Consider the following 20,547-nt stretch of genomic DNA (forward strand, 5'->3'; position numbering starts at 1 on the left):
GACGTCTTAAATTACGGTCCCTCTTTAATGGAATTATGACGTCATGGAGACCGGGGCGTTTCATGGTTTTATTTCATCTGCTCTGAAGGGCTGAATTGGGAATACACGCTTAATTCGTCACAAAACAGATTATTACAGCCTGATAGATAAGGTTTTTTTTTTTTTTTGTTAGTTTTTTTTGTTTGTTTGTTTTTTTTTTTTGTTAGTTTTTTTTTTTTTTTGCTTGTTGATTTGGCACTAGTTTTACGCTGGTTGCATCTCCAGATCTACGTGGACGCTGAGTCGCGGCCCACGCGTGGCTTTATGTTTGTGATTAAATATTTAGTTTTTTTTTTTTGCTTTGGTGTCAGTTTATAAACAGCGCGCGCGCACGCTGAAAACCAGCCACGATGAAAGACAATTTAATTAATTAGAATATAATATGTAATTTTGTTTATTGTAAAATAAACTTAGTATTAAAGGTGTTTTTGTACAGTTCTAATTTTTTAGAACTAATTTCTAATTTACGTGAGAGACTATAAAATTCAGTAACCTCTAATGTGCACATGTTTCAAACATTAATTTCGTTTTTGAAAACTAATCCGATCGGGGTTTTGTTGTTGTTTCGTTTATTTTTTTAAAGATACTTTTGGATTTTCCAGGTTCTAATTAAATTGACACTTCACAAACTGGATTTACACGTCGGGTAATTTTACTTTACGTTTCCCACGTAATTGTATTAAAGATACTGTTTCGATATTTTAAAAAAATCCCGACGGTTGGCAAACGTGTGGGAAACGAAAAAAGCAGAGAGGAAAAAAAAAATCACACAACATAAAGGCCTTGAATCGTAAATTTCATCCCTCTGCCGTTAATCTGCCGACACTTTAAATGAGACTTTAATCGCTTTTTTCCGCCAACGAAATAATTCAAAGGACTAATAATAATAATAATAATAATGTAAAACTAAAACGGAATGTGATAAACAAACGGCAGAATATTCCTGAAGGGGCATCACTTTCCGATTTATAGCGTTTTTTAAAAACAAACATGGATTTCAAAATTAAAATGCTTTTACAAAAAGCCTCTGAAATCTGTGATTCTTTCTTCTTTAATTCTGGTTTGAAATTAGAAAAAAAAAATAATTATGCAGTGATGACTTTTAATGGAAGCAGGCACAATATGCGTGAAATATGTCCTGCAAAAATAAAATAATGCAAAAAATAATGTTATAAACATATTTTTCCTATTACTCTCAGTGATAAAGTAGATTTGCAGATTTATGGTCCTGTAGACGTTTATGAAGTGAGAAATTTTATTGGCAGTGGCTGTTTCGCATAACTGTTAAAAATAATAATAAGACATTTATGATGATTTTATTCTGGCAGTTTTTTTTAAACATACAGTAAATGAATGAAGTCAGAGGGCTCCTGTCACTCATCACCTTCTGACACCACCCACTAACGGTGTCTACATGCATGCACTCGGAGTGTGTGTGTGTGTGTGTGTGTGTGTGTGTGTGTGTGTGTGTGTGTGGTGGAGAGGGCTACTCCTCCTCCTCCTCCTCCTCCTCTTCTTTCTCCATTCACTCCAGGCTGTGAGCGCACTCCCCTCTCCTCCCTCAATGGGCTCCATCCCTCTACTCTATCTTCTCCTCAGTCTGCTTGTGGAAACAAACCTGCGCTGAAGATCTCTGCCGGTCATCACGCCGGTTCCCCTTACTTGGTTCTGCGGAGAGAAGTCAAGCGCTGTGACTTTGCCATGAGCTTGTCTCAGACGTGAGGAGCTTCCACGCGTCCCGTGTGGTGTCTTCAACAACATCTGAGGCTCCCGAAGGAGACGCGGCTCTGAACTCCTGGGGACAGACGGGTAAAAAGCAGATCAGCACTCCTCCTCCTCATCATCCTCCTCCTTTTTGCTTCCACGATGGGTTCAGATGTGCGTGACCTGAACTCCCTGCTGCCCCCGGTCCCAGCGGGCCCCAGCCCCGGGTGCCCGGCCCTGCCCGTCAGCACGGCCCCCCAGTGGGCTCCTGTCTTGGACTTCCACACCGCCGCCTCTCCTTACTCCTCTCTCGGTGCTCCTCACACCTCCCTAGGGCCGCATTCTTTCATCAAGCAGGAGCCCAGCTGGGGGGCTGCGGGTGACCCCCACCACCATGATGCTGACCCCCACTGCGGCCTCAGCGCCTTCACTGTCCATTTCTCAGGACAGTTCACGGGTACAGGGGCCTGCCGGTATGGAGCGGCGTTTGGGGCTCCCCCACCGCCACCTCCGGCCGCCAGCCAGCCGCCGTCTGTGACTGGCCCCCACCACCACCAACCACCCGCCAGGATGTTCAGCAGCACGCCGTACCTGAGCAACTGCATGGACGTGCAGCCCAGCGGACGGAGCCAGACGGAATCCTTCGTCCTTTGTGACAAAGGTGAACATTCACATTAAAATGATCAACATTTTTGCAGTTGATTTATTTTTCCTCCCCTGCTGACACCAGTTTTAATCAGCTGTGTTTTACATTTCTAACAATATTTGAAAGTAATGCACCACTTGCACAAGTACTTTTTTATTACTCATGTTTTAATGATGTTTATATTTAGGTTCTGTATACAAAAATCATTTGTTAATTGCGCTTTTTAATGAAGTTAAATTGTAACATCATCTAAATTAAATAAAAATAAAAATTAGAAATTTTTATACATCTCTTCCTCAAAATATTTATCAACATCAGCAAAAAATAAATGAATAAAAATAGCTGATATATAATAGAGGCATAGTGCAATGTGTTATTTTGTGTTTTATGTTTTTAATGAAGTTAAATTGTAACATCATCTAAATTAAATAAAAATAAAAATTAGAAATTTTTATACATCTCTTCCTCAAAATATTTATCAACATCAGCAAAAAATAAATGAATAAAAATAGCTGATATATAATAGAGGCATAGTGCAATGTGTTATTTTGTGTTTTATGTTTTTTCTTAATTTATATCATGTTCTAGAGATTAAAGATTGAAAAGTGTATATATTTTAAATTATTTGCATAAGAAGCTTGAAGTTTATGGTTTGATTTGATGTCATGAAGAATACAAATGTGTAATTTGCTCAAAGGTGCACAACTACGATATTTGCATGTAGATGTTTTTAACTGAAAGCACATAAATCTCACTGACAAATCCACAGGTCAAACTTAATGAATTAGGTTGAAGCTTGTAAACTGCCTTTTATAGACTCATATAACATTTCAGAATTAAATGTTTAAAGATTTTAAACAAGACGCATATTTTATTTTATTCAAATTTCTTCTCACTTAAGTTGTCTAATAGTTCCGTTTTGGATCAGGTGCAAAATGTTTTACAATAATGTGATAATAGTTCATATATAATGCATGATTATTATTATTATTATTATTATTATTGTTAAGCATTAGAGTTAAAAGTTTATTTCTAATATGAGATTTAAAAAAATGAGGTGATTATGGAGAAAAGTTCAGTTTAACTAAATTTAATTGAAAAAAATAATTTTAGAGAAAACCACAAATAATTAATCTCTCTTCATATTTTCTGCATTTATACATGATGCATGGCTTACAATTCCAAATGATCAGAATGTGTCCATATAACACGTGTAAATGTGTTTCTCAAATAGAAATGTAAGAAAATGACATTATTTGGACGCATTCTGATCATGTGCATTCAATGTATGTATTTAAATCATGTAAATCCAACATCCTTTTTTTCCACTGTTGTATTTTCCAAATAAAATTTCAAAACATGTACTAATATTTTACTTTATGTACATAAAGAAATATATTGTTGCATTTAATTTTTAACCTCCTGAATGTCTCAGAGCCCTAAAGTGAAATATTACAAAGCATATATTTAGCTAAAAATTAGAATTTTGCAGAATTACAACAAATCTCATTTATTATTGTCAAGTTGTTTCTCTCTGAATACAATTTTCTTCACTAAAAAATTGGATGCATTTTTTTTAATTCTTGTGATTTAATTCATGAAATTGACTTTTAGTGCTGCAGATTTCAGGCTTTTCTAATTAACTGTTAATTCTGTCAGGAAAAATGGAAGTGAGTCGAAATGTGACAGAGGTCAAGAACGAGAAGTCTTGATGTAAAGGGGCGTGTTTTTTTGCTGGTCCTTGTGTTTTTTCCAATGTAATTAATGTGTTAGTGGTTTGCAAACTTATTAATCAGTAATAACTTGCCTGTGAAGCAGATCATTTGGGACTAACATTGTAAATAAAGTGCTGAGGTGACCTGTAACCTGTTTTATCTGCTGCTGGCTGCGGCTGGATGAGCACAAACAAACTAACGGCAGGCTGGAGTCTGATAGCGCTGCAGGGTCACTCGGAGAACATCACATCTGCAGCAAAAAACACAAACTCAGCTTCACTGACAGATGGATTTGGACTCATTATATCTAAAAAGTTGCAGATTGATTTGCAGGCGTGTTGACCTGCAACTGCAGAAAACGTCACCTCATAAACAATTAAAAAAAAACAGACAGCTTTGTCATAAATGGCTTAAAAGTACAAAACTATACAGCCTCAATTTTTTTTTTTTTCTTTCTTCAAGCTGCTTATCAGCTCTGGTGTTGCGGTAGCAAGATGTGATAACCCGCTAACATCGCTGCTGCTCATGATTGGACTAAGTACTGAGTCGAAGGGCACGCGGAAGGCAAATACCTCCGCCGGGGCGATAATGGTCAACCATCATTATGTCCACCAACAAACAGAAATCTGACACTTTGTTTTCTAAGAGTCATCAGAGCTTTGTGACATCATAAGGCAGGAATGTTGAGTTCATATTTGACAAAATTTTGGTTAAGATATAAACAGTTTGCCAGGTCTCCCCAAAGACAACACAGCCACAAACCCTCATCAAATGATGATCTGTGACTGTTTAAAAAAGAAAAAGAAAAAGGGTGTGTGTCTTCCATCCAGTGCAAAGCTGCACATGTGCATGTGTCATTGGTAGTTTCCAGCTGATCCTATTGTCACTTGTTGGGATATACAAGAGAACGGATCAGGTGGTCAAGGGGGAGGAGGCACTCGAATGCTTCACCTCAGGGTGCTGTGGTGGACGGCTGCTGCTGCTTTGATGCTTTGCACATAGAATCTGTTCCTATTGCAGAAAACCTCTTATTTCTGAGTCTACCATCTCACTCCAGTTGCTGGTGCTCCTGTCTCAGGGCGTGTTCACATCTAATAGTTCATTCCTATGGTCTGGACCAGAGGTCAAAATGTTGCATTTTTATAGTGGTTCAGTTTGCTTTGAGCTTGTGGTGGTCGCTGCACAGAGGTGTATGGTGATGCTGATATCTTGCAGATATCTATATGCAGGAGAATGAAGGTCCAAGTCTTTAGTGATGTAAGGTAACGACCAGATGTATGTGGTACTAGGTTTTTTCGGATTGTCTTTGGGTACCACTGGAATGACTTTATGTTAAACAAGCGGTTATTTAGGGAGACTCAGATAAGGAGGATCACTTACAACTTCAACAGTTTTGGCCATGTGGTGCATTTCTCTGTGCATGATCCTGAGTGTTGAACACCCCATTGGCTGCAGAAGGTCAAGGACACGCCCACATGTCACTTGGCTGCATCAGATACTCGTAGACTCGTAGGTTGTCTTCAGGACCCAAGGCGGTTCTGTGGCGTCATACACGAAGCGGTGCGTGCTCCCCAACGTGTCTCAGTTTGCTTTCCTGTGGCAGTATTTCTCAGCAAACCAAAGTATGTAAGGAACAACTGAATACGAGCACTCTGTCCCCTGATTGGTCAAATGTCCGCTTTTTATGATCCACCTGCTTTGTAGCAGCAGCATTGAGAATCCAAGAAGATGCTATTGTTAGCCTCAGCTTTTTAAAAAAAATGCAATTCTGCACTTCAAACTGGTGAAATTCTTCCTGTTTCTGTTAGTAGCTCACTAACAGAGTCTGTTTTAATAAACTACAAAGCACAAATACCATTAAAGGCAATAACAGCCAATCAGAGTGACGGTGTACTAAGTGTGCCTGAACTGGACCATTAATTTACAGCCCCTTTGCGAAATTTGCACCCAAAATTCACGATGTATAAATCATAAATGTTAGTTGGACACGCCCCAAATTCACGTGCGCCGTATACATGAGACCACACTCTATAAAACATCAAGATAGGGCTCATAGTGTTTGAAAGCCAACAAAGGTGATCACATGACCTCCGTCCTCCTCCGTCAGCAAGAAAGTAAACTTTAAAGTCACTCAGCAAGATAATAACCAACCTGCATTACATCTACCAACCAGACAGAAGGCATCAGGTCCGAGATACATCATAGGACAAGAATCATAAAGACATCAAAGGGAAAAATAGTGAGTCACCTTCAGTGTTCTTTCTATCCAGTGCATCATCTCCCCAATAAATTTAATCAAAATCCAGCATTTTTTTCTTCTTCATATTGTTTTCAGATCAGTAAACAGACACGGGTGAGCGCCGTAACCTCCTCCCTCCTCAGCTGGTTGGTGGAGACGATTCGACTTTAAAGTTATCAAAGAGCAGAACAGATAAAGGTGAAATGGTAAAGTGGGGTATTTCCAAACTTTGGGTTTTCCAGTTGAATAGAAATCAACGTCATCGCTTGTCACCTCAGTGCTGGACTTCAAGGCAACAACAGGCTCAGCAGAGAGAGTCAGACGGGGGTGAGTGGAAGATAAATGGAGACGTTTAATGAGGTCTTTTCTCCGCCCTCGTCTCACACAGAGATCTGCCAAGCAGAGCCGGTGAAAGTGGTGCTTTTTAATTAATGTGTGTTTGTGTGTGTGTGTGTGTGTCAGTGCACGTAGGTGATTTATGGGAGTGTGTCGTGGCCTCTGGGTCAGTGTTCGTCATGACTCAGGTCTGGTCTGAGGTGTCTCCTCCTAACAGCAGTGTGTGTGTGTGTGTGTGTGTGTGTGTGTGTGTGTGTCCGGACAGAAATGCTTTACACACACACAGATGATCACTGTTAATTTTTAGGGTTTTTCTTTGGGATTATGTTGGTTTAGGACAGATGTTCTGGGAATTATTAGAAATTTTGACGGGGAGTCAGACCCATGTTATGACTGAATTTCCATTCATTTTGGGAGATCATAAGGTAGGAATGTTGAGTTCAAATTTGACAAAATTTCATCTTGATGCATATATTCTCAAAAACTAAATAAACAAGTCTGGATATGGTACAAGTATGGAATTACATGGACTGGAATGGTACACGTATGGAATTGCATGGACTGGAATGGTACACGTATGGAATTACATGGACTGGAATGGTACAAGTATGGAATTACATGGACTGGAATGGTACACGTATGGAATTGCATGGACTGGAATGGTACACGTATGGAATTGCATGGATTGGAATGGTATGGAATTGCATGGATTGAATGGTACATGTATGGAATGGCATAGACTGGAATGGTGCAAATATAGAATTGCATGGACTGGAATGGTACATATGGAATGATACATGGATTGTAGGGACTGGAATGGTACAGGTACAGAATTGCATAGACTGGAATGGTACATGTATGGAATTGCATGGATTGGAATGGTGCACGTATGGAATTGCATGGACTGGAATGGCACACGCATGGAATTGCATGAACTGGAATGGCACAGGTACAGAATTGCATGGACTGGAATGATACATGTTTTGGACTGTAGGGACTGGAATGGTACAGGTACCACCAGCACTCCTTGCCTACTCACATTTAAGTAGCACCTCACAAAAAAATACTGTATATAAAGTACTTAGAAGAGGAAAGAGAGGACAGAGCTCACGTTTCATGACTGTTGTTGGAGATATTTCTCAATGAATCAACTGACAACAACAAAAATATTGTTCAACATGTAGTTTTTGGACGAGTGCTCACAGATTTATAAACCTGACTATGGTTGTTTGAGTCATGTTGGTATTTTGTTCATTCTGCATGTTGTAGCACGTTTGGGGGGGGGTTAATGGGGGTTTTTGCCTCTTGTTTTCGGCCCTGTGTACATGGTAAATAACTGCTTTTCTGAAGCTGTTTTCCATCTGATGTTGATATTTAAAATGCTTTACAATGAAGCCTCATATTCACCCATTCAATCGAACACACACACACACTAATGTCAGCACACTGTAATGTATGGTTCTCAACTACAAACTGACAACAACTTGTTGCCTATGGGCCTTGCTCAAGGGCACCTTAGCGATTTTCTGGTCTGACAGGGAATGAAATTACGGAATGGATGGATATTAAATAATCTAAAATAATTTTTAAAATGATCACAAAACAATAATTTTGTCATCTTCCTACATGAACATTAATTTGTGTTGACGCCTGAAGTATTTGTGGCGACAAGTTGAGTGACTTTTAGATGCAGCACGTGTGACGTTACTGATGGAGAATCTAAGAACTCTGTCACATTATTGTTTTTATCTTTATTTATTTGCTTGATGAACAAAGCCTGTTCTTCTGACCTTTCCTGTAAAAATCTGTTGATTTTGGACTTTACAGTTAGTTTTTCTGTTGTAAATCTTACAAATCAAAGTGCTTTTGCTTGTTCTTCCAGCATGAGGCAGATCCATTCAATCTTCACTTGTTTCCTCCAGTTGACTTTTATCGCCATCAAATCTTTGTGACATCAGTAGAGCATGAGATCAAAGCAAAACCTGTGCTGTAATCGTAAAGTGAAAGAGGAATTTTTTGTTTGTTTTTTTTTTTTTTTTTTTCAGGCACCTGAGTTTGCTCAGCAAATCCTGGACTCAGGAATTATGGGACTCCAAAATTTTCTGTGTTCACAAATTTGTCCAAATTCTAAAAGCAGAAGGAGCACTCAGAGAGCGCACACCTCCGCCACGGTAATAATATCAACTCTTACTACCATCGCCAGCTGACAGAGACGATCCTTTAAACTCAGGTCTGTAGGTCTTTGTGACATTAGAACACAAACAGAAACTAAATCCACAATTTTGAGCATTACAAAGATAAATTCTGCACATCTCTGTGATGTCATAAGGTCATTTCTTGAAACACTAAGAATAAAATAAATGAAAACCTTTCTCACAGCCTTGAAGAAAACAATAATAATCACTTTCAAATCACTGATCCAAGGTCCATCTGGCAACAGGATCTCACTGAAATCTGGCTCTACATTCTGAGGTATTGTTTACACCGTCCAAAAAAACAAACAAACAAAAATAGATAACAATGGTTAAATGGTCATCACTGGTGTGGATTTGTTGACTTGTTGCATAGTTTGGTGCAAGTTGCTGAATGTTAAATGTATAGTAATATTAATAATAATAATATAATAATACATCTTTTCTAAATGTCAAGAAGCACCTTCAAAATGATTTAAAACTGATTCCATGGAAAAACTCTGGTTTGTGGCTCATAATGCTGCTCATATTGTTCTAAAAGTTTAATTTATTGATACTGAGGTTTTATGTTTCCCAGGCTTCATTGTAAAACAAACTTCTTAAAAATTTGAAAAAAATGGACAGTCAGCTGTCAGCCACATTGAAAAGAACAGTCTGATGAATTTACTTGACTTCACTCTTTTTTATTAAATTCGGATACAAAAAATGATATCTGTTGGACACATTCTCAGCACTTACACAGAAAAAATAAGTACAAAAAAATTTCAGTGTAAAAAATATAACATTACCCACGTTGCACAGTTTTTAGCTTTTTTTAATTCATTTTATAAATAAATAATAATGAATAAAGCTGATTTAAAAAAAACTGCTTTATTTTATCAACTGTTTTCCTGAAGGGTGGTTTTTTTTAATTTTATTTTTAATTTTTTGTGATTTTGGGTGGAAGGCATGACCTTACTCACAGTTATTTTATTTTTGTTTTTCAGGTTACGGCACAGTTGCGTTCGACGGAGCCAGTAATTACAGTCACACTCCAACTCACCACAGCTCCCAGTTCTCCAACCACTCCTTCAAACACGAAGACGCTTTGACGCAACAAAGCACCATGGGTAAGTTTGGCTTTCATTAAAACTTAATTTTTAGATTTTTTTTAAACAATAAATAGTGTCTGAGCTCCTTTTCTTCTAGTTCTAGTTCTGACCGCAGCAGTTTGTGCTTTTATTTTTATTTTTGTCTTTCCTGTTGTCGTGTTTATTCAAACAATGGAGATTCTTCCAATAAGAGCAAAAGCAGATCTGCACGTGTGTGTTTAAGGTGTGTGCACGTTGCTGTACGTGCACGGCAGCTCGCCGAGGGAGCGCCTTGTCCCGTATTCTGACGTCTCCACGGTGACCTCGCATGTCGGAGGCATAAATCAGCCACATCCTGAGTCACAGACTCCCTCCACTCCTCCTCTCATCTCTCCTTTCATCCTCCCACCTTTCCCTTCATCCTCTCCTCTCTCCGTGTTTTTGATAAATATTTGAAACTGTGTGTTGCACGATTTAAGAAACGGCTGCTGTAAACATTTGCCAATTTTTATGCCAAAGAGAAGCAGAAGAATCAATGCTGAGAGGCATTTTGGAACACTGGGGAAATTGTTCAGGGAGCCTGTCGCTGAAGCACAGCAGCACACAAAGTGCACAAAGTGAATGATGTGTATAACGTGCACAATGAGCAATGCCATTATTTTGATGAAAAAGTGGCAAAAATTCAGAAAAACATGAAAGCAAGAGGAGAAATGTTTGTGATCCATGGAACTCTGACAGGAAACAAGATTCTGCTTTTCACAAAGTGCAGAAAGTGTACAAAGTATATCATGTTTAGAATGTGCATAAAATGCACAATGCGCGATGGCATTATTTTGATGAGACAGTAGCAAAAATACAGAAAAACATGACAGCGAGAGGGGAACCGTTTGTGATCCATGGCTCTGATGGGAAACAAGATTCTGCTTTTCACAAAGTGTATGATGTGCAGAATGTTCATGAAGTGCACAATGTGCAATGCCATTATTTTGATGAGAAAGTAGCAAAAACACAGAAAAACATGAGAGCGAGAGGGGGAACGTTTGTGATCCACGGAACTCTGACAGGAAGCATGATTCTGCTTTTCACAAAGTGCAGAAAGTGTACAAAGTGTATCATGTGCAGAATGTGCATAAAGTGCACAATGTGCAATGCCATTATTTTGACGAGAAAGTACCAAACTACAGAAAAACATGAGCGCGAGAGGGGAAATGTTTGTGATCCACGGAACTCTGACAGAAAGCATGATTCTGCTTTTCACAAAGTGCAGAAGTGTACAAAGTGTATCATGCAGAATGTGCATAAAGTGCACAATGTGCAATGCCATTATTTTGACGAGAAAGTAGCAAAAATACAGAAAAACATGAGAGTGAGAGGGGAAATGTTTGTGATCCACAGAACTCTGACAGGAAGCATGATTCTGCTTTTCACAAAGTGCAGAAAGTGTACAAAGTGTATCATGTGCAGAATGTGCATAAAGTGCACAATGTGCACAATGTGCAATGCCATTATTTTGATGAGAAAGTACCAAACTACAGAAAAACATGAGCGCGAGAGGGGAAATGTTTGTGATCCACGGAACTCTGACAGAAAGCATGATTCTGCTTTTCACAAAGTGCAGAAGTGTACAAAGTGTATCATGCAGAATGTGCATAAAATGCACAATGTGCAATGCCATTATTTTGACGAGAAAGTAGCAAAAATACAGAAAAACATGAGAGCGAGAGGGGAAATGTTTGTGATCCACAGAACTCTGACAGGAAGCATGATTCTGCTTTTCACAAAGTGCAGAAAGTGTGCAATGTGCAATGCCATTATTTTGACGAGAAAGTAGCAAAAATACAGAAAAACATGAGAGCGAGAGGGGAAATGTTTGTGATCCACAGAACTCTGACAGGAAGCATGATTCTGCTTTTCACAAAGTGCAGAAAGTGTGCAAAGTGTATCGTGCAGAATGTGCACAATGTGCAATGCCATTATTTTGATGAGAAAGTAGCAAAAATAAAAAAAAAAACATTTGTGATCCACGGAGCTCTGACGGGAAACAGGATTCTGCTTTTCACATTAAAAAAAAAATGTCACTGGTTTTTAATTCATACCATGAACACACAGTTGTGGTCAGAAATGTACATACACTCATCAGGGCATGAATGTCATGGTTATTTTTGGGCTTTTAAGGGTGGACTGATTGTACAGCGTTCATCATTAATGACTTTAAAAAACAAGAACTGGGTTCACAAGTGTGAATTTATTTTGTATCTTCTCTCATCCACACAGGGTGAACGTGATAGATACTGGCTCAAATATATACATACATTCATTTATAGCTCTTAATAAGTGCTGCTGAAGGTTCTACAGGTTCTTGTAATGTGACAAGCTCAAGGCCAGTTAACTCCTCGTTAGTGATCCTGATTGACTACAACTGGTAATTTCTCTTTACCAGCATAAAAACGTTTGACGGCACTCAGAGGACTGACCAATACTCAGAACAATCAGTGCAGCAGATAACTGAAACAATCCTTCAAATGGTGATACAGGCGCCAAATTCAGCACAAATACTCCTCACACATTACTCTTCTGAATTTATTTATTTATTTATTTTTGTAAAAAGTGATGCAAATTATTGGTTGAGCTAATATGATTAATAAATGGAATAGTTTTGACTTTGTTGAATGTTTGGTCTCCAAAATAAAGGTCAAACAGTTGGATTCTATGACATGTGACATATATTACCCTGTAACATGATAACTAAACATGACACATGGTGCAAACTATTCCTTTATAAAACCTTATTAACTCAACCAATAATTTGCATCTTTTTTTTTTTACCACAATTGGAGCAACTTTAACTTTTGACACCTGTACAAACTTAAATTGACCTTTGTCACCATTCTTGCTGTTTTTACCCCATAACTCCATAACATTCAGTCATAGATGGTCCAAATTATACCTTCTTGGAATCTTTGTAATCAGCCAAACAATTTGGTATAGTTTTCAATATGATTGGAGCATCTTTTAATGTTGACCTCTGTGTAATTCTTCACTTGACCCCTGCCTGGCTGCCTACTGAAAACTCAAGTGGCCAATCTTTTTTTTCTTTAAAGAGTAATGTCTAAGGCAGGGGTAGGCAACCTGTTCCAGAAAGAGCCATGAGGCTGCAGGTTTTCTTTGCAGCCACTGACTCCACCAGGTGATTTTACTGATTAATATCACTTTGAGCAGATGGAATCAGTTAATCAGTGAAATCACCTGGTGGAGTCAGTGGCTGCAAAGAAAACCTGCACCCTCATGGCTCTTTCTGGAACAGGTTGCCTACCCCTGGTCTAAGGACTGCTTGTGCTGAATTTGGTGCTTGTATCACCATTTGCAGGATTACTCTGTAAATATTTTGTATATTGTGTATATTTTGTATAAATATCTGTTGCACAAAATGGTAAAGTCCAAGCAACTCAGTCAAGACCTAAGAGAAGGGCTCTTTTAAACAACTGCAGATTCTAAGATCACCAGAAGAAAATTCCTCGCCCCACCTCTTCTTGCTGAGGCCGTGATGTCTAGTTTTTTTTTTTGAGTCATGCTGATTTGTGCCTTTTTGTCTGGGCTGCAGGTGAGCAGCAGTATCCCGTCCCTCCGCCCATGTACGGATGTCACACACCTTCAGACAGCTGCACAGGCAGCCAAGCTCTGCTGCTGAGGAACCCGTACAACAGGTACCACACACCTGCACCCATGCCGTCTCTGCAGACGTTACATCCACAACAAACATCTGCAACAACGGTTCAACCTGGAACACTTTCAGGCCCCTATTGTTGATGCTGATCTGAGTGAAAGGCGGTACAGGATGTTCACCTTCAGGACGGGTCTGACTGCCACCGTGGGTCCCGCTCACTTCTTGCTCTCCTTCCTGCGGATGCTGTTTTAGATTTTATTTTAGCCATGGTTTTTGTGCTGGTGCACAATATATGCACAAATAATGATTTGATTTATTGAGAAGAAAAACACACACAAAAAAACAGTGAAAACAGTTATGCAATTTTTAAACATTGCCGGTGTTCTCTTTGGTCTGACAGGAGAGTTTTGCTTCCAGTGCAGCCGGCGTCTCTGAGTCTTTATTATTTTAAAATCTGTGAGCTGGAAATGAGGGGAAAAGGAAAAACTGCAGCCTCGAGAGGTTTTTCAGTGACAGTGTGTCAACATGTACTTTTATAACTTGTAGCAATGTCCCCAGTCAAGCAATATTTTACTGTTATACCCGAGAAACACTATCAGCCAAAAATTATAGGATTATCCTTCTACTAAAGTGTGTTTATATGGTGGCCGTGAGATGCAACTCTTCCAAATTAACACCAGAAAAATGCAGAAAACACAAATACAAAAAAGGCATAAATTCAACAACAAGTGGTTACATCAAAAACATCTTGTAAATTGAAAAATGCTTGCAAATGTAAAGAATACCAACATAACCTGCAGCACATGTAGCAGTTTAATTTGATAATGTGTGTGCTGCAAATTCAGACCACAGTTAGGAAAAGAGAAACACAAAGATCCTCAACACAACAGAAGTACTAAAAACTCAACTTTATTTATAGAGCACTTTTGAACAGCCAAAACTGAAACAAAATGCTGTACATGAAGGTCATAAAAACAACAAAGCAACCCAACAACAATAAAAAAACAACAATAAACAAGCAAAACAACTAAAACAGAGCAAAGTCTCATATTGTGTTAAAAGCCAGTGAATGGGATTTAAGATTGGTTTTAAAAACAGACAGTGAAGAGGCCTAATGTGCAAAGGTAGATCATTCCAAATTTTTGGAGCTGCAACAGAAAAAGATTGATCCACTCTGAGCGTTTGTTTGGACCTCCGTACCTCAAGAAGCAGCTGATCAACTGACCGCAGGCAGCATGCAAGGGCATAGGGGTGAAGCAGCTCGCAGAGGTAAGGTGGGGCAAGACCATTTAAAGATTTACAAGCAAATAACAAATAAAGGAATCTTAAAATGAACTCTAAAGTGCACAGGCAGCCAGTGGAGGAAGGCCAGGATCGGTGTAATGTGCTCCCTCTTTCGTACTCCAGTTAATAGATGAGCGGCAGCGTTCTGAACTAACTGGAGATGTGCAAGGGAGGACTGGTTAACTCCAAGATAAAGTGCGTTACAGTAATCCAGACGAGAGGTGATGAAGGCAAGGATTACTGTTTCAAAGTGCCGATGTGCAAAAAAAGACTTCACCTTAGCAAGCTGCCTGAGGTGAAAGAAACTAGAACTAACTACTGCACTAATTTGGTGATCCAATTTAAAATCACTGTCCATCTTAAAGCCCAAATTAGTAACAGTACTCTTCACATAAGCTGCCAATGGACCCATATCAATAGGGGAGGGTACACAGGAGCCGCTAGGGCCAAACACAATCACCTCTGATTATTTATCGTTAAAATTCTAGGAAGTTTAGGGCCATCCAGGACTTAATATCCTCAAGAAATGACAGCAGAGGTTTGAGAGAAAAGACATCACTTTTCCTTAGGGGGACATATAACTGGCTGTCATCAACATAACAATGAAAAGCGACACCATGTTTTCTGAGGATAGACCCTAGCAGAAGCATATACAGAGAGAAAAGCAAGGGCCCTAAAATTTAACCCTGTGGGACCCCGTGTGAAAGCGGAGCAGAGGAGGATTCACAAACCCCACGACCAACGTTCATAGTCCGGTCTGCTAAATAGGATCGGAACCAGTCCAGGGCACTACCACCAATGCCCACTCACTTTCTGCAGATGACTTAACAGGATACTGTGGTCTACTGTGTCAAAGACAGCAGTCAAGTCAAGCAAGACAAGAACAACATAGTTGTCACTATCATTTGCCATTAAAATGTCATTAAAAATTTTTAAAAGCGTCTCCATGATGTTGTGTTCATCAAGTAAGGTTTTTAGTTGTGCACAGACAATTTTCTCCAGAATTTTAGAAACAAATGGCAGCTTGGAGATTGGCCTGAAATTTTCTAAACCTGTGCTATCAAGGCCAGGCTTCTTCAGCAGAGGTTGTATTACCGCATGTTTGAAGCTTACAGGGACAATGCCAGAGGACAGGCTGCTGTTTATAACGGTCAGAACCGACTGCCCTAAGGTAGGAAAAACTTCTTTAAAGAAGTGGGGAGGGACCACATCACGAGAGGAACCTGGTGGTTTTATGTGGGCCACCACATCCTCCAACAGTGAGAGTCACAGGTTCAAATCCATTAAAGACCCCTGGCCAAGGAACAGGGACAGACGGGTCCAAGGTGGGTGGAGAAATGAGAGCTCTTGCAGATGCAACCTTCTGGATGAAAAAATACTGAAAACTATTACACACATCAATGGATGTTTCCAGACATACAGGCTGTGAGATGTTCAGAACAGAGTCAGTGGTTCTGAACAGTACATGAGGGAAGACACAGAGAACTTTAACTGACTTCTCCTCTTCACTGCATTGCAAATGAAACAATAAAACATGAAAAATATAGAGTAAAAATTGTAAATAAGCAGGAAATCATAAATAAACCAAGTCCTCCACATAGTAACCTTTGTGTTGTGAAACTTTGCACAGCATTTCTGGTGTTTAGGTAATTTGTGTGATTTTGCAGCAGATAAATTATCTAATTAAATAGTTGCACATGCTGCAGGTTGTATTTGTTTGTAATCTCTATGTTTCTAAATTTGCAAGATGATTTTTATGTAACTAGTTGTTGAATTGATGCAGGTGATTTTTTTTTTCCTGTGTTTTCTGATTTTGCTTGTTAACTTAATTTGATGTTGTGGCACCTCACAGCCACCATACAGGACAAAAACAACCATAAATATATTGAAAATACCAAAAACACCTACATCTATTCAACAACATGTATCTGCTTCAAAAACATTTTGTAAATTGAAACAAATAAAGCTGACCCGACTCCCGAGTCACAGCAGCGCATGCTTCTGGACCTGACTAGATCTTGGCAGTGAAGTCATGAGGTCTTAGTGACTCGGGTGTATTTGTTGGTGAGGAAGGGGTCACTGACCTGGACTTTTCAGGTCAAAGCAAATATCCTGAACGGAGAAGGAATCCAGGTATGAGTGTCCAGGATAGAGCCAGCCTTTCTACGAGTTCTTGGTCTCAGCCGTCAGCAGTGTGTGTGTGTGTGTGTGTGTGTGTGTGTGTGCGTGTGTGTGTGTGTGCGTGCATGTGCGTGTGGTGTTTTCTGAATTGTGAAATGTGTCAAGACTGAATATTTTTTACCACATTGCTTGTAGTATATATTAGCAGCTACTCCGAGGTGTTTAACGAAATACTAACATAAGCCATATCTTGTCCGTCTAATGGTGACCTTGAAAGGTCAAACTCAAGGTCAAAACTGTTTAACACGAACTTGGGCCCATGTGGATTAAACAGGGTGGAAGCGTTTTGTGATAAAGTGGTTTAACTTGGACATAGAATTAATCAAATGTCACACAAAACAATATATTGTGGTGGGGATTCTCAAAGTGTGGGGTGCAAAGGTGCTGCACGTGGCCCGATGCCCCTTAATGAGCCATGAAGGTACTGCAGGTTGGCCACGTGGGGTTATTCTAAATTTTAAAAAGTCTTTAATAGTTTAACATAAAATAATAATAAATAGTGATGATGATAATAAAACAAAGCTTTTAAATTTTGTTAATGTTTTTCTTCATTTATGTGAGATATATATATATATATATATATATATATATATATATATATATATATATACACACAACCCCAATTCCAGTGAAGTTGGGATGTTGTGTAAAATGTAAATAAAAACAAAAAAATACAATGATTTGCAAATCCTCTTCATCCTATATTCAATTGAATACACCACAAAGACAAGATATTTAATGTTCAAACTGATAAACTTTGTTTTTGTGCAAATATTTGCTCATTTTGAAATGGATGCCTGCAACCCATTTAAAAAAAGCTGGGAGAGTGGTATGTTTCCCACGGTGTTACATCACCTTTCCTTCTAACAACACTCAAGAAGCGTTTGGGAGTGTAGATGTAGCGACGAACTGTGTTAACTGACAATGGCTTTCTGAAGTGTTCCTGAGCCCATGCGGTAAGATCCTTTACACAATGATGTCGGTTTTTAATGCAGTGCCGCCTGAGGGATTGAAGGTCACGGGCATTCAATGTTTGTTATTGGCCTTGCCACTTATGTGTAGAAAGTTCTCCAGATTCTCTGAATCTTCTGATTATATTATGGACTGTAGATGATGGAATTCCTAAATTCCTTGCAATTGAACATTGACAAACATTGTTCTTAAACTGTTGGACTATTTTTTCATGCAGTTGTTCACGAAGTGGTGATCCTCGCTCCATCTTTGCTTGTGAATGGCTGAGACTTTTGGGGATGCTCCTTTTATACCCAATCATGAGTATCCTCAGTTCCCAAAGGCTTATTGAGTGTTGTTAGAAGGAAAGGTAATGTAACACAGTGGGAAACATACCACTGTCCCAGCTTTTTGAAACATGTTGCAGACATCGATTTCAAAATGAGCAACTATTTGCACAAAAACAAAGTTTATCAGTTTGAACATTAACTGTCTTGTCTTTGTGGTGTATTCAATTGAACATAGGTTGAAGAGGACTTACAAATCATTGTATTCTGTTTTTATTTACATTTAACGCAATGTCCCAGCTTCATTGGAATTGGGGTTGTATTTGTATATGTGTGTGTGTGTGTGTATATATATATATATATATATATATATATATATATATATATATATATATATATATATATATATATATAAACATTTCTTGAGATTGTGTGAAGTTTTGACTGATTGGGAGCGATGTTGAGAAATGTTGGTTCCTCAGAATGCAAATGATTGATACTTAATTTTAGCCTCATGTGTGAATCAAAATTCTGATTATTGGATGGGTCCCAGAGGATTTTCAGTTTTCAAAGTGGCCCCTGGTGTTGTGATGTTGAGGAAGTCTGTATTTGTTGTCATCATCATCATTGAGGCAATCCCTCAAGAAAGATTGTCTCTTGGTACACTCTAAAAAATGAACTGCTGTCTCAACAAGAAAAAGTGATGTAACAATTTGAGTAGATTTTCTTAGGTTGTTTCAACTTAACTAAAGTTATTTCAATTCAACAAAAATTTCAACTTAACCAGAGAAGTCTTGTGGCATTAACTCATTTGAAAGTTGAAATAACTAAGTTTAAATAACTTTAAAAAAAAAAATCTATATATATTGTTCCGTCACTTTTTCTCGTTGAGACAGCGGTTAATTTTTTAAGGTATAGATTCCTGGGCGGGATTGTTGAGTTCTACATCCAGGGTTGATCCAGAGATGCTGCCTGATCCACTGTTGAGGATTTCTTCTTTCATCACAGCCCTGTTGGCCATCTCATGATCAGGGTTCCTGTTGGGCCTTGATGGTTACTGTAGCGGATGCGAGGCACAGATCGCCCCAACAAGTAATCCCCAACTTGAGCCATTACCCAGGTCCTATTTTCTTATTGGACAGCAACTCTTTCTCAAATATAAACAAAACAGGAGCAACCCAATAGTGGAAATTCATCAAAATGTTTGACAACTTTTTGATACCAGTTTGTTCATGTGAAATACTCCAGTTAAATTCATTTACTATGAAGACCACAGGAACATTTTAAGGAGGTACTTAGCCTGACTTTGCACCCTCTCAGCTGTTTGCGTGTTCCACATTCTTCACGTGCCGCTGACATGGTGTGGAACAGAACAGAACCGGTCCACTGCTCACGGTGCTGGCTGGACTTTGGCTGGTCTGGAAGTCTCAGACTGATGGTCCTCTCAGTCATAAACACACACTGATATCATATCTGCTCACACACACGCAGACAGGCAGACCGCATGCACATACACACACATACACACACGACTGGAAAGCCTCATCGCGGCCGAGCCGGTTGTGAAATCGTGCAGCCTGGTACCAACAGGACTGTATTTACTCTGCAGGCTCTCAGCGTGACCGGTTGGACCGACATGAAATGAAACATGCTGATGTCTTATTAATCCACAGACTGAGAGAGAGAGAGAGAGAGAGAGAGAGAGAGGAGAGAGAGAGAGAGAGAGAGAGAGAGAGAGAGGAGAGAGAGAGGAGAGAGAGAGAGAAAACACTCTGGGTCTTATCAAAGTCAAAAAACTTAAAGGACAAGTTCTGTGGTTTTGAAGTTTGACTCCATTAAAGTTCAGAGCTTCAGACGTCCACATTTTTGTGAGATTACCTGTTTATCTCCTTCTTATCATGAATTTCTGCCTCTGTGGCCTTTGGGACAGATTTCACAAAAAAAAAAAAAAAAAAAAAAAAAAAAAAACAGCCGTACACAAGAAGAAGAAATAAGTCCTGCAAATAAGTTTGTTGAAGTCCTCGGATTCTATACACACACACACACACACACACACACACACACAAAAACCCCGTAATTTACCACAGAAGGGTGAAGCGTGCATATTCACTGCAAATTTGGAGAGAATATTATTCAAGTGTGAACAGCTCAGGTGGGACGTTTTGGAGACAGAGAGGTGAGACTGAGGTGGATTGGACATGTGCAGAGGAGGGACACAGGGTATATAGGGAGCAGGATG

At 39.1% G+C, this 20,547-nt stretch overlaps 1 protein-coding gene across 4 annotated transcripts in view; it reads left to right on the forward strand.

Moving 5' to 3' along the window:
* Window positions 1-1,584: 1,584 nt before the first annotated feature.
* wt1a (WT1 transcription factor a) overlaps window positions 1,585-20,547 on the forward strand; it is a 60,470-nt gene continuing 41,507 nt past the window's right edge. For all 4 annotated transcript variants that reach the window (XM_034177223.1, XM_034177224.1, XM_034177221.1 and 1 more), the window contains exons 1-3: window positions 1,585-2,404; window positions 9,858-9,980; window positions 13,543-13,645. In XM_034177223.1, the coding sequence (XP_034033114.1) occupies window positions 1,906-2,404; window positions 9,858-9,980; window positions 13,543-13,645 (725 nt within the window). In that variant the 5' untranslated portion in view covers window positions 1,585-1,905. The remainder of the gene's footprint in view (window positions 2,405-9,857; window positions 9,981-13,542; window positions 13,646-20,547) is intronic.

Source organism: Thalassophryne amazonica, chromosome 8 (assembly GCF_902500255.1).
Source record: "Thalassophryne amazonica chromosome 8, fThaAma1.1, whole genome shotgun sequence".
NCBI lineage: Eukaryota > Metazoa > Chordata > Actinopteri > Batrachoidiformes > Batrachoididae > Thalassophryne > Thalassophryne amazonica.